The following is a 13736-nucleotide window of genomic DNA, read 5'->3' as shown; positions in this document are numbered from 1 at the left end:
TTTTACTGTTACTTCTGATCAATTTAATGTGCTCTTGCTGAATGAAAGTAGTAATTTCTTTTAAAAAAATCTTAATGACCCAAAACTTTTGAATAGTCACTTATGTAGTACATGACATAATAATTTTCTTTATGCATGGAAATGCAATGCGCTCAACTTAAATTTCCATAAACAACCACAATTTTTAATACCTCCTCCTTGACTCGGTGAACTAAAATGCGATTTGGATTCCAAAAAATGCATACTAACCATATTTATGTATAACAGGATGCCTTTTGCTGGATTAACGTAAAAAAAATATTGCACATTTTACGTACTAGACAGTGTGCAGTATGCAGTAAGCAGTACGCTAATATTCCAGCTCCTCTCTGCTGCATTGCACAATGCTATATTGCCCCCTTGTGGTCCATAATTCTTCCTCTGCATTGTGTTTGTTTCTCCAGGAAAGAAGATGCTGGTGTGTTGATGTATAAGGACCATCTGCCTGTCAGTCAGGTGGTGGTTGGTGATGTACACCGCTCTGGATCTGAAGCCAGACTCACTGTTGGGCCGCTGCGCTGTCAGGGAGATCGTAAGTGCAGAAGTGTATCAAAAACACACAAACAATCACAGGCCTATCCTCAAAACTAATTGTGACCTACCCTTAAAATCTTTGTGAAACGATAGGATTGATAACCTCAAATTATGTTTAATGCCGGTAGAAATTACATTCGGCAGTTTTAAATTTTACCAAATCAGACATCTAATGAGTTGTCAATGTGTTTCTTTTATAGGTCACTTCTGGAATGCAGCGTCCTTCAACACACCTGCATCTTATCTTCATTTTCCCACCTTCCAAGCCGAGACCAGCGCAGATGTGTCCTTCTATTTTAAGACTTCAGCCTCACATGGTGTCTTTCTGGAAAACCTTGGCAATCCAGATTATATTCGCTTAGAACTCAAATGTAAGTCCACATACTTTTATCACCTGATCTTGAGTAGGATTGCCTGTAAAGCCCTCAATGAATCCTGTCTTATCTGCATATTGTTAAGAACTGTGCTTTGAGTTTCTATACTTATCAGTGTTATTTAACACTTTCCACCAATGTTATTTTATAGTATAGTTTTATATTTATATTTAAACCACTGTAGTGTTTATTTTAATTAGCTTTTATTTTTTTATTGTCAGTTTTATTTTTAATTTATTCAAATGAAAATTTATTAAAAATAAATTTATTTTAATTGAGTAAAATCAATTTATTTTTAATTATTTAATTTATTAATAAGATTTACTGATTTTGTTTTGTGCTTTTTTCATTTATATTATTATTATTTATTTATTTATTTAAACTACATTTACATTATTTAAACTTCTTAGCTTTATTTCAGTTTTAGAAATTTAAATCTTAGTTGCAACGGCAACAATTCCAATATTCGTTACATTTTTAAAGGTTGCTTTTCATATAATATTTATATTTTATTTCTGTTTCATTTCATTATATTTTTATTTTGTAATTTTTAAATAGCTTTTAATAGTTTTATTTAACAATAACAACACTGCTTCCCACAGCTGCTACAGTGGTGTCGTTCTCATTTGACGTGGGTAACGGGCCGGTGGAATTAACCGTGCGCTCATCTACACCCCTCAATGATGACCAGTGGCACAGGGTGGAGGCGGAGCGGAATATTAAAGAGGCTGTTTTGCGATTGGACAAGGTGCATAGGGAGGCGCGGTCGGCCCCGCCTCAGGGCCACACGCGCCTGCAGCTCTTCAGCCAGCTTTTTGTAGGTAAGAAATTTGGCAGATGTTTGGGAAGTAGAAGTTTAGCAAGAGAAAAAAATATATTTTACTTGTGTATCTAATTTACCTTGATGTAAAGCGTTAACATTTTATATCTCATTATATTTGTGTTGCTGAAACTCTTTAGGTGCCTCAGGGGGGCAGAGAGGATTTCTGGGTTGCATTCGTTCCCTAAAGGTCAATGGAATAACACTTGACCTTGAAGGGAGGGCAAAGGTCACACCAGGGGTGAAGCCAGGATGCTCGGGTCACTGCAGCAGCTATGGGATGCATTGCCAGAATGAAGGGAAATGTATAGAGAAATACAATGGATACTCATGCGACTGCAGTCTGACCGCCTTCGACGGGCCTTTCTGCAATGATGGTATGGACACTTATCTTACAGAATTAGTAAATAACATAAATAATTCAGTTCAGTTTCGTCCTTGGCTGTAATGGGCAACAAATATATTGCAATGCACAAATCTCATCTTTTAGGAGCACATTAGCATATACAGATGATGACAAAGCTAACAGACATGGACTACAAGCCAATTTGGACCAGTTTTAGTTCTTATTCACGGCTCAACAGAGCATTTCACTCACATTTGCAACTCAAAATAGATGTGTTCAAACTTTAAAATGTGTTTAGGAACATGTGTGCAAAAAAAAGTCATTATAAAGTCTTAAATATCTTAATTATGTATAACAAATGTCTTCATTATCATTTTTAGAGGTCTCGAATTTGGGGATGGAAAAACAGGAATCATGATACAGTATAATGTGATTTTTTTTAAATCTTTTTAAAACTATTCATTAAATAAATATGAGTGCTGCAGTTGTTTCAAAGTAAATTAATAGTAAAGCATAGACATTTCAAAATAAGTGCCCTTGTGTGTTTGAGTCTTGTTTATAATTAAAAGTCCCACATTATGCATTTTCCTGGCTAATACTGGTATTTTAGTTACACAAGCTGTATCTGGCATTTAATTCAACATAAACTCTTGTACTGTAGCTTCTGTTAAATGCACTTTGAAGCAGAAATATTAAAAAATTCTAATTTGTATTATAATAAATTGTCATGTTGTTTGTAAATGTCTCCTTGTATCAATTTTGTATGAGATGTTAACATCAAGCCCTGTTGTTGTCTGCCTCCGTTTTAGATGTTGGAGGGTATTTTGAGAGTGGGACCCTGGTGCGGTACGACCTCATGTCTGAGAGCAGTTCTTCTCCTGCAGTGAAGGAAGGCAGCTCTGGAGTCCTGAGCGCGGTGGGAAATCTGACCTGTGAGGAGCTGAGCTTTAGTTTTAGTACGTCCCACACACCTGCAGTCCTCATCTACATTAGCTCCAAGACGCAGGACTACCTGGCTGTGGTGGTCCGGCACAATGGTGAGCCACGTTTGTATCTTTACTGCTCAGATTTAACATTTATGTTCGGTTTTGGATATAAGATATGCAAAGTCTTTTTTAATAATAGCTTAGAAACAGTGTTATTTATAAGTTTGTTATTTTATGGTTTTAGTTTTTGTTTATTTAAAGGGCACCTATTATGCCCCTTTTTACAAGATATAATGTTGGTCTTGGGTGTCCCCAGATTGTGTCTGTCAAGTTTCAGCCCAAAATACCCAACAGATCATTTATTATAACAGCTGGAAAATGTCATTTTGGGTGTGTGTCTAAAAAAGAGCTGATTTGGGGTGTATGGCTTTAAATGCAAATGAGCTGCATATTCCCGCCCCGTCTCCAGAAGAGGGCATCACCTTTTTCTTCCTGTAAAAATTTTATGGGTCTAGCTTCCGGTCTCATTGTGTTTAGCTATTTTTAGCTGTACAAAACAGTTTGTTTTACTGCTTGATAATGCAAATTGGTGTGTCTTATCATATTATTTTAATGTATTATCTTAATTATGATCGCACTGGTTTGTAGTGCAAACAGTTTTACCGTTTACTGCACATCGTTATTCTTCTCGTTATTTCCCTATAGCGACTAATGAACCGGAAGTCTCACCCATAGGCTTACTTCCGCGTTGAAGAAAAAGGTGGATACTCTCCAGAAGAGGGCGTCGCATATACATCTCTGCATTGTATATCTACAGCAATAAACAGCCGGCAGAAGCAACATAACTAAGAGCGAGAGAATCAGTGTTTAGCCGTACATATGGGAAGCCAAATGCACTGAAAGTGGGACGATCATCGGCACGGATCAATTGACCGAGCCACGCGACCACACTACCGAACCAATCTCGTGCTACGAACGGCACAAACTAATCTCACAAGTGTGGCACTGATCAGTTAAAAATACTTAATGTACGCACACAAATACAGTTAATATGCTAAGCACTATAACTACATGGCATTCACAAATTTAGTGTAGATAACTGTTCAGGATGTTTATAGCTCTTGGAAAGAAACTGTCTCTGAATCTGCTTGTGTGAATTTTGGCTGATCTGTAGCATCTGCCAGATGGCAACAATTCAAACAGGCCATGACCGGGATGGGAGCAGTCTCTTGTGATGTTTTGTGCCCTGCTAAGATAGTGTGTAGAGGCAACATCCTCCAAAGGTGGCGACTGGCAGCCAATGATTTTCTCTGCCGTTCTCACCACTCCCTGCAGTCACTTTTTGTCAGCCGCAGAGCAGCCTGCATACCACACTGTTATATAGTAGGTCAGAACAGATTCGACTGTTGCATGATAAAAGCGGATGAGCAGTCTGCTGTCCATATTAATTCTCCTAAGCACCCTCAGGAAGTGGAGTCTCTGTCGTGCTCTTTTAACTCTAGTGGTGGTATTGGCTGCCCAGGATAAATCGTTAGATATGAGGACACCTAGATATTTAAAGGTCTCCACTCTCTCCACGCGTTCTCCATTGATGTAAAGTAGGGCAGGGACTGAGTCTCGCTTCTTCCTGAGGTCCACTATCAGTTCTTTGGTTTTAGAGGTGTTCAGAACCAAGTTGTTTGTTGAGCACCAGGGCCCGGTTGCATGAATGTCCTTAAGTAATTTGACTTAGGGGTATCCCTGAGGGGAAAACATTCCCTGAGGTAAGGGATTTCTTTAAGAGCGTTGCAACAAACATCTTAACTGTCACCCTTACCTAAGTGTTTACTAAGCGTTCCTGGCAACATACGGCAATGGGTGCCGCGATTGCTATAGTTACTACATCTCACAATAAACATAGATATTTATATCTATGACAATAAACAGAACATAACAAAATACAAACCTAACCAACTAAAACACGGACGAATAAATGAGCGCTGCCTGTTTCTGCGCTGCTTTGTGTACAGTCGTACCGCTTTGTTTCTGCAGTGAAAGCACCTCCTGCTAACCAATGACAGAAATTTTACCAAATGTGAAACTTAACCTATGTTTTGACGCTGAAAACACGCAGAGTTGTAAATGTGAACAGGTGGATCGACAAGAAGATAATGCATTATAAAAATCTAAACAATTAAGACATGCATTACATATTGTTATTTAATTAATGTAATAATTGATTAATAATAATTGTTTCAATTAATATAATAATTGATACAACTCATCCATTTTCTTAAAAAATTATATAAAACTTTTTGTTTTGTGAAAACCTGCTTTTTACAGTCATTTTACAGTTTAATATGTTACCATAGTCATTGCCCTACTACGCTCATATGATATTTTATTTGTGCAGGTCTTAAGTCTTACATTAAAAATCGTAAAAATACTGAGTTTAAGATGACTTAAGGGAGCTGTTTTGGTCCCTTAAATTTATCAAGGTGAAATAGTTACTAATAACTATTCATTTTCAATAGTTACATAGCAATGCTTAAGGGAACACTTAGATAATTAAGGGGAATACTTAATGACAGCCTTAAGGTTCCTTAAGTTGACCCTTAGGATTTTTCTTGCAACCCAAGTTTCACTAAGCGTTCCTGTAACCTTACGGGCTTTCATGCAACCGGGCCCTGGCCGCCAGTCTGTGGATCTCCTCTCAGTATGCAGATTCATCTCCATCTGAGATGAGTCCAACTACGGTTGTGTCATCCGCGAACTTAATAGGTGCCCTTTGACGATAATAACCCTGCATACGTGCACTTAAGACTGATGAAACATTGTTTTCCATCAGGTACTCTACAGATCCGCTATAACCTGGGAGGATTGAGGGAGCCGTTCACGATCAACCTGAATCATCGTAACATGGCTAACGGTCAGCCTCATAACGTCAACATCACCCGACAGGACAGACTCATTCGGCTGCAGGTGCTGTATCTGTATCTGCCTCAACGGAGCCACTAGATGAAGACGGTTTCACAGTTCAGATGAATAATGACAATTCCCTGGATTTAAGAGTCTGTCTGTGGTGTTGCAGGTGGATCATTATCCTACAGTGAGCTACACTCTTCCTGAAGCCTCAGACGCTGAGTTCAACCTCGTGAAGACCATTTTCCTAGGAAAAGTTTTTGGTAAGTAGGCTATTATGTACATATTTTAGCCCATATTAAAACCCCCACATTTGGGGTTTTAATTGTGCTGTCTATTAACAAATGTTCCTTTTCTATACTACTTTCTCTTATGCTCACTATAGCTGCTCTTATTTGATCCAAAAAACACGAAAAACTAATATTGTGAAATATTATTACTTTATATAGCACGACAGCCATTACTCCAGCCTTCAGTCACAGGATCCTTTAGAAATCATTACAATATGCTAATTTGCTTAAGAAACATTTTTTATTGTTATCAATGTAAACAAAGTAGTGCTGCTTCATATTTTTGTAGAAACCATAATACGTTTTTTTCATGATTCTGTGATGAATAGAAAGTTTAAAAAAACAGCATTTATTTGATATATAAATCTTTTTTAACATAAATGTCTTCACTGTCACTTTTGATCAATTTAATGTATACTTACTGAATAAAAGTATTGATTTCTTCAAAAAAAAAAATTACTGACGCCAAACTTTTGAGCAGCAGTGTATCTATCTATTGTAACAAACTAGTGCTGTCAAATGATTAATCACGATTAATCGCATCCAAAAAAAAGTTTTTGTTTACATAATATACGTGTGTATACTGTGTATATTTATTATGTATTATATATTTAAGAAAAATATGTTATGTTTATATATTAAATATGTTTATATATAATAATAAAATATAAGAATATAAATGTATATACATGTAAATATTTTTAATATATATATTGTATGTGTCACAAACTGAGCCGATAACCAAGGGTGAGAGGTGCAATGTGACTTTATTTAAATGAATGAATAAACAGAGGAGGTGTGGGAGTCGATGAGGGTCCAGGAAGGGGTAAAGAGTAATGTCCTTGGGAGTGAGTATCCGGGGAGCAATGGAAGTAATCGTAGGTATTCGCTGGAGTAACGGTGGAGTGTCACAGGGGAGAGCTGAGGAGGAAGCACAAGAGAGTTACGGGAAAAGAGGAGCCTGGTCTGTGTTCAGGGTGTGAACCGTAGACCGGACGATGAATGCCAGAGAGTGTGAGTGCTTTATGGGAGTGCTGATGAGGGTGCGCAGGTGCTGGTGATTAGAATGCAGGTGATTGCGATCTCGTGATTCCTGGTGATGACGGAGACAGTGACTCTCTGACAGTATGTGTATGTATTTATATATACATAATAAATATACACAGAACACACACATATGTTACGTAAACCAAAACTTTTATTTTGGATGCGATTAATCGCGATTAATCATTTGACAGCACTATAACAAACTCATTCATACATTTAGGCATAGTGACCAAGAACACGTCTCTCCTGCTTTTCCTTTAACTGGACTCTGACTGTAAGTCCTGACGTCATCATGTGAAAGCTCTGGGTTCTGCTCCTGATCTCAATCCAGGCTCCGGGTTTTCCTGCAGACGTTTCTAGCAGAGATGAGCTGGAACGCCCTGAGCTGCATTACACACACAGAGCAGCTGAACGGGTGATGGGTCTGTGTACAGATCAGTAATACTGTTCACAAGCTATTTGTCGCTTCAAGGTTAGACAGAAGGATTGATTGAACAGATTGAGAAAGAGACAGACAGAAAGGAGAAATCTGGTGTCTTGCTTTGAGTTGCAAGACCTGCTTCGTGCTTCCACATCTGTGATCGCAAACAGGTACCGTTAAAAAAATGCTTTACATTCAAAATATTAGCATATATTGTTCAGATGTGATTTTTTTTTAGCTGGATGTTTTGTGTGATGTTCAATAATATATGGGAAGAAAAGATGAGGATAATCAAGGACAAAGACGATTTTCTCTCTTCTCACATATTTAAAGATGCATCAACTTTATCATGTTCATGTTGAAAAACAAGGCTTTTGGTTTCAAGTGTCATGTTGTTTGGTTCCGGTCTTGTTTTGCAGATGTGAACTAAAGCAATAAGCCACAAGAGATGAGATGTTAAAGTTACTTGACAATGGTTGAGAGGATTTCAGGCAATTCACTTTTTTTTAATTGTTGAGCCCATAACAGTGGCATATTGCTCTTTAACAACATTGACACAATCACAAGAAAAGATTTATCTGACATAATGGTTGGCCTATGTATAATACAATACCGTTCAAAAGTTTGGGGTCAATATGATTTTTATTCTTTTTTTATTTTTAAATGTATTAATACTTTTAGTAATCAAGGATGCATTAAATTGATCAACAGTGACAGTAAATGTATAATGTTATGAAAGATTTCTATTATAAATAGTTATTTTGAACTCTCTATTCATCAATCTCGCAAAGAAACCTGTTTCATGGTTTCCAAAAAACTATCAAACAGCACAACTGTTTTCAACATTGACGATAATAAGAAATGTTTCTTGAACAGAAAATCAGCATATTAGAATGAATTCTGAAGGGTCATGTGACACTGAAGACTGGAGTAATGATGCTGAAAATTCAGCTTTGCATCGCAGGAATAAATGACAATTTAAACATATTCAAATAGAAAACAGTTATTTTAAATTGTAATAATATTTCACAATATTACTGATTTTACTGTTTTAGATGATATTGTAGATCAAATTTTAGATCATTCGTTTTATAACACCCGTCCTTGAAATTTTATCATTGCTTTCACACTCACACTAATTTGTTTCCACCATCTTGATGTTTTCTACTGTTGTCTTTGTCTTTCAGAAACGGGTCAGATTGACCCGGTGTTGATAGAGCGATATAACACCCCTGGATTCGTGGGTTGTCTCTCCAGAGTGCAGTTCAACCGCATCGCCCCGCTGAAGGCCGCCCTGAGGACCGGATTGCCCTCCACAGCCTCCATACAGGGAGTCCTGGTGGAGTCCAACTGCGGGGCGTCTCCACTCACAGTACCACCAATGTCTGCGATCTTTGACCCCTGGCACCCAGATGCAGGTAACCAAACGATGATTTAAAAACTCTTTATGGTGTTATTTTGCCCCCAACATATTTTATAGTTCACCCAAAAAATTTAAATTTGCTGAAAAGGTACTCACCCTCAGGCTATCCAAGATGTAGATGTGTATTTGTATTACATCACCAAAGGATCCTCTGCAGTGAATGGGTGCCGTCAGAATGAGAGTCCAAACATCTGATAAAAACATCTTAATCCATAAGTAATCCACACCACTCCAGTCCATCAGTTAAAGGCTGTTTTGGGCTGAGTTAGTTTTTAAACCTGATTCTGATTCAGAGGAGATGACCTTTTCACAGGAGAAAGCAAAATTATAGACAGAGGAGTCGTATTTTAAACAGAAGCAATGGTTTGAAGTTAAAAATATTTTAATGATGAATTTGTTTGTTACAAATACTCAGCTTTCACTTCACAAGACATTAATTGATGGACTGGAGTGGTGTGGATTACTTGTGGATTATTGTGATGTTTTTATCAGCTGTTTGGACTCTCATTCTGACGGCACCCATTCACTGCAGAGGATCCATTGGAGAGCAAGCGGAATGCTAAATTTCTCCAAATCTGTTCTGATGACAAAAACCAAACATCTTGAATGGCCTGAGGGTTAGTACATTTTCAGCATGCTTGCAGTGGAGGAGCATTTGCCCCTTTGTGTGTTTTCATTATTCAAACCGTTTGATCAACGTATTGTCATTTGAATAGGAATGTGGTTGAGAGCAAAACGGAGATAAAAGAAAAAAAAATCAGTGTTCTGACCTGAATCAGCGGGATATTATAAAGATCCGTCAGATGTGAGCAGGCAGACCCCTTAAGGGAAACTAGAGGGAGATATTGAGGAAAAAAGTTCCACTTTATCTTATACTCTTGAGCAGAAAAAAAATATTTATAGAATTTCATTATGAATCTGATGCACATAAGGAAATGTTTTCTCACTTCTGAAGAGATCTTTCCTGGTTGCCTGGGAGAAATCTTCTGACTTTTAGTAAAAGACATCTGTGATCTCTTCCCTGTAGAGAGGATTACTGTGGTATATTCCTGTTTGTTTGTTTGTGTGTTTGAGTGTGTGTGCCGAGCAGGTTTTGCCACAAGGATATTAAAAATCACTTACAATTGAGTCCCATGTTGACCAACACATTAACACAGTTCATAGTTCAAATATTCCTGTTGAATTTATGTCACACCCTTAATGTATTCCTTTTGATAACATTTATTATTATTTTCTTAGTGAGTTCTTAGTCATCTTATAATAAACAAAATTAAAGAATTAATAATATATAAATTATTATAATAATAAATAATTAAAGTGTGATTAATATTATTAATACATTATAAAATAAAATATAATCAATATAATAAATATGTCTCTTATTTATTATATCCCAGTATACACAGCCAAACTTCAAATGCTTGGGAATATGAATTCACTGTTATTGTCATAATAAAACCAAACAAATTTAGATTGAAATGAGAAACGGGATGGGCGATCTTGTGATAGGTGTGTGCTCACGGCCATGACACTGAGTGCCTTGAGCTTTTATGGATATTTGTGGAGCATGGCGTTTGGAGCCTGTGGAGACGGCAGATGAAAAGAGCAGACGGTTGGTCTCAGATCTGCTCCCTGCCAACAGCAGCCCACCGACTCGAGCGCATGCACAGATACACTCATCTGCCCACAGTGTTCCACTGACCTTCTGTACTTCATCTATGCCAAGAAATTCAATGAAAGAGATTGTCAAAGTTTAGAGTCAGAAAACAGTGCTCTTTTCTCTTTCTTTCAAGCTGGTGCCCAGTTTCCATTCAACGAGGAGCGAGTCAGCCGTGATGGCGTCAACAGAGACTCTGCAATAATTGGAGGTGAAATATGCTGGTCCAGTATTATGCTTTTTTTATATTTGTAATGTCATGAGACATTATCAAGACAAACATGGAAGTTGAAGACTTATTTTGTCATTTGGATCCAGGAAAAACCTTTACAGTTTTTTATTTATTTTTTTATCACAAGTACATTTAAAGAATATTTTTGATTTTATAAAATGTTTCTATGTATAGTATTGTTTGTTGAATCCGTATCTTCCATGGCAATAAATTTAAATACAACCTACCGACAATTATATTTCTTAGGCTTTGCCATATTTGGTGTAGAACATTTCTAAACTGAATTTAATGACATGATTTATCATTACAATCATGATTTTATTATATTATAATATAATATAATCATCAAAATAATATTGTTAAAATAATTAGAATTATTGCTTTTTGTTATTGGTGTAGAACATTTCTACGCAGTTTTTAATGATTCATCATTTCAATCATTATTTTAATAGCATTGTCTAAATATATAATAATATTTACAAAAAGTATTATGCTGCAATATTAACATATCAATATAATAAATATTATTCAAATCATTTTAATTTAATCATTAACATAATATATTATCATGCGTGTAGAACTTTTCTAAACTGATTTTAAATATATGATTCAATCATTTTAATATCATTGTATAAATATATCATATAAAGTAATAATGTTAAAATATTTTGAGTTATGTTATCATTGCTGTAGAATATTTCTAAACCGATTTAATGATATGATTCATCATTACAGTCATAACTTTAATACAATTTCTCGCTCACATAGGCATCATCGCAGTGGTGATTTTCACCATCCTCTGCACGCTGGTGTTCCTGGTGCGTCACATGTTCCATCACAAGGGCTCCTACCACACCAATGAAGCCAAAGGGGCGGAGTCTGCCGACTGCGCTGATGCAGCCATCATCGTGAACGACCCCGCCTTCACAGAGACCATCGACGAGAGCAAGAAGGAGTGGTTCATTTAGCCACACCCCCTGGGAGGGGCTTCGCTCTCTGACATGGATACCCCGAGGAACACATAAAGGTCATTCTGAGCTTTTCGAGCAGCCGATGTGAAACGGACACTTTCGGACCACAGTCTGTGCACTGACTGGCATGTCTGTTCTGTAATTATTTTGTATGTAAGTGAATACAGCACAAGGACTTCTGTGAGATCAAATTCATCCCATGCACACATGACAGGCATATTCCATACAGGACAACGGTAAAACAAAAACAACTGATGCATTTTTATCATTGCAATACTGCTGGTCTGTTAACAAATGTGTGTTCGGCAAATATGAATGCACCAAATACTCCAATAGCACAAAACGGAATGTGTACAGAATGATGCATAATTATGTTTCTGATAATGACATTTGATTGTATTTAAACATTTTGTTGTCAGCATCTTCAGGACAATAATATATTGTAGCATGGTAATCAGCCAATGGCATTCTGAATCATTCATCAATGTTAATGCAGCACTTTTGTATCTCATGGTAAATGTTCTTTATAGTTATCAGAATTCAGTGTTATTTATCTGTTTCTCCATAAGTGCTTGTTCAAACTCTGTGGAAAACATGGCAGGTGGTTTAGAGGGTTTTATAAGGAGATGCTCTTAAAAACATGAAAGCTCTAGATAGAGATTTTAGCTCAGATGTGTTCAGTAGTAAATGATCTTGAATGGTCCATTTGCTCCAGTGTCTTTTAATGTGCCTCAAAGGTTCAAGGTTTCTTCTGGCCAAGCATGGATTTTGTGATAGATTTGATGACCCTTAATTGTTAATATAGGAGAAAGAAGACTTTTTTGTGTGTTTGCAGTTTTAATGCACTGCTCATTTGAAATCGGCAACACAAATTTATGTATAAACCCTTTTTAATAATATCTTCATTGTGCTTGGTTAAGTCACTTTTATTTCTTAGAGGGACAGTTCACTAAAAAATTAAAGTTCTGTCAGCAATAACTCACTCTCAAGTTGTTCCAAACCTGTATGAATTTCTTTCTTCTGAAGATCTTTTGAAGAATGTGGGTAAACGAACATTTGATGGTCCCCATTGACTTCCATAGTGTTTTCTTGCAATACTATGGAACCAACAACTTGAGGGTGAGTAAATGATGACAGAACTATGTCTGATTTCTACAAATATATGTCTTTCTGGCAGTTTATTAACATGGTCTCATAAGAGTTTGCCTTCTCTGCTCATATGAATTCACTAACAAGAGCATTATTCAACCAACAGACAGATTACAAAGCCTGGTTTATAATGAAGCACTATAATAATGTTGCTTTCTGTACATTTTAAGTTGTTTCATTAATTATTAATGTGTTTTACCTGTCTCCATGCATTACCAATATATCGATTGGTCTTTTAAATGAACAAAATCGCTTATTTATTAAAGTTTGTCGCATCAAAATTATTATTATGTGATTTTATTATAATGTAATGCAATCATTTGTTCTCATGTTCTTTTTCAAAAATGCTCATGTATGATATGATGAAATGTCATTTCATGTTGAGGGTTGTAAAAAAAAACTGACTCTCCAATAATGAACACATTGCAAATCTCAATAAACTACTGGATTGTTTTTGTAACAAAAAAGACAAGATTTTTTTTTTTAGGGAATGAGTGACAAGAGAGTTGTGTTTAATATGGTCCTCTCATTATTATTATTACAATCTTTACAGTTAATTTTAATCTTAAAGAGGTCATATCGTACACTTTTTGTGCTTTTATTTAT

The 13736-nt window shown here is 36.4% G+C and overlaps 1 protein-coding gene across 2 annotated transcripts in view; it reads left to right on the top strand.

The window, feature by feature from the left end:
• Window positions 1-13585, top strand: part of cntnap2b (contactin associated protein 2b) — a 41741-nt gene extending 28156 nt beyond the window's left edge. The window contains exons 16-25 of one of the 2 annotated variants that reach the window (XM_058761872.1): window positions 444-571; window positions 774-944; window positions 1550-1768; window positions 1908-2144; window positions 2923-3150; window positions 5867-6000; window positions 6110-6203; window positions 8886-9116; window positions 10915-10989; window positions 11779-13585. In XM_058761872.1, the coding sequence (XP_058617855.1) occupies window positions 444-571; window positions 774-944; window positions 1550-1768; window positions 1908-2144; window positions 2923-3150; window positions 5867-6000; window positions 6110-6203; window positions 8886-9116; window positions 10915-10989; window positions 11779-11978 (1717 nt within the window). In that variant the 3' untranslated portion in view covers window positions 11979-13585. The other variant, XM_058761881.1, reaches the window with a different exon arrangement.
• The last annotated feature ends 151 nt before the right edge of the window (window positions 13586-13736 follow it).

The sequence above is a fragment of the Onychostoma macrolepis genome, chromosome 02 (assembly GCF_012432095.1).
Source record: "Onychostoma macrolepis isolate SWU-2019 chromosome 02, ASM1243209v1, whole genome shotgun sequence".
Classification (NCBI taxonomy): Eukaryota; Metazoa; Chordata; class Actinopteri; order Cypriniformes; family Cyprinidae; genus Onychostoma; species Onychostoma macrolepis.
Note: the sequence above shows the minus strand (reverse complement) of the source record. Positions and strands in the feature narration are given on the sequence as shown.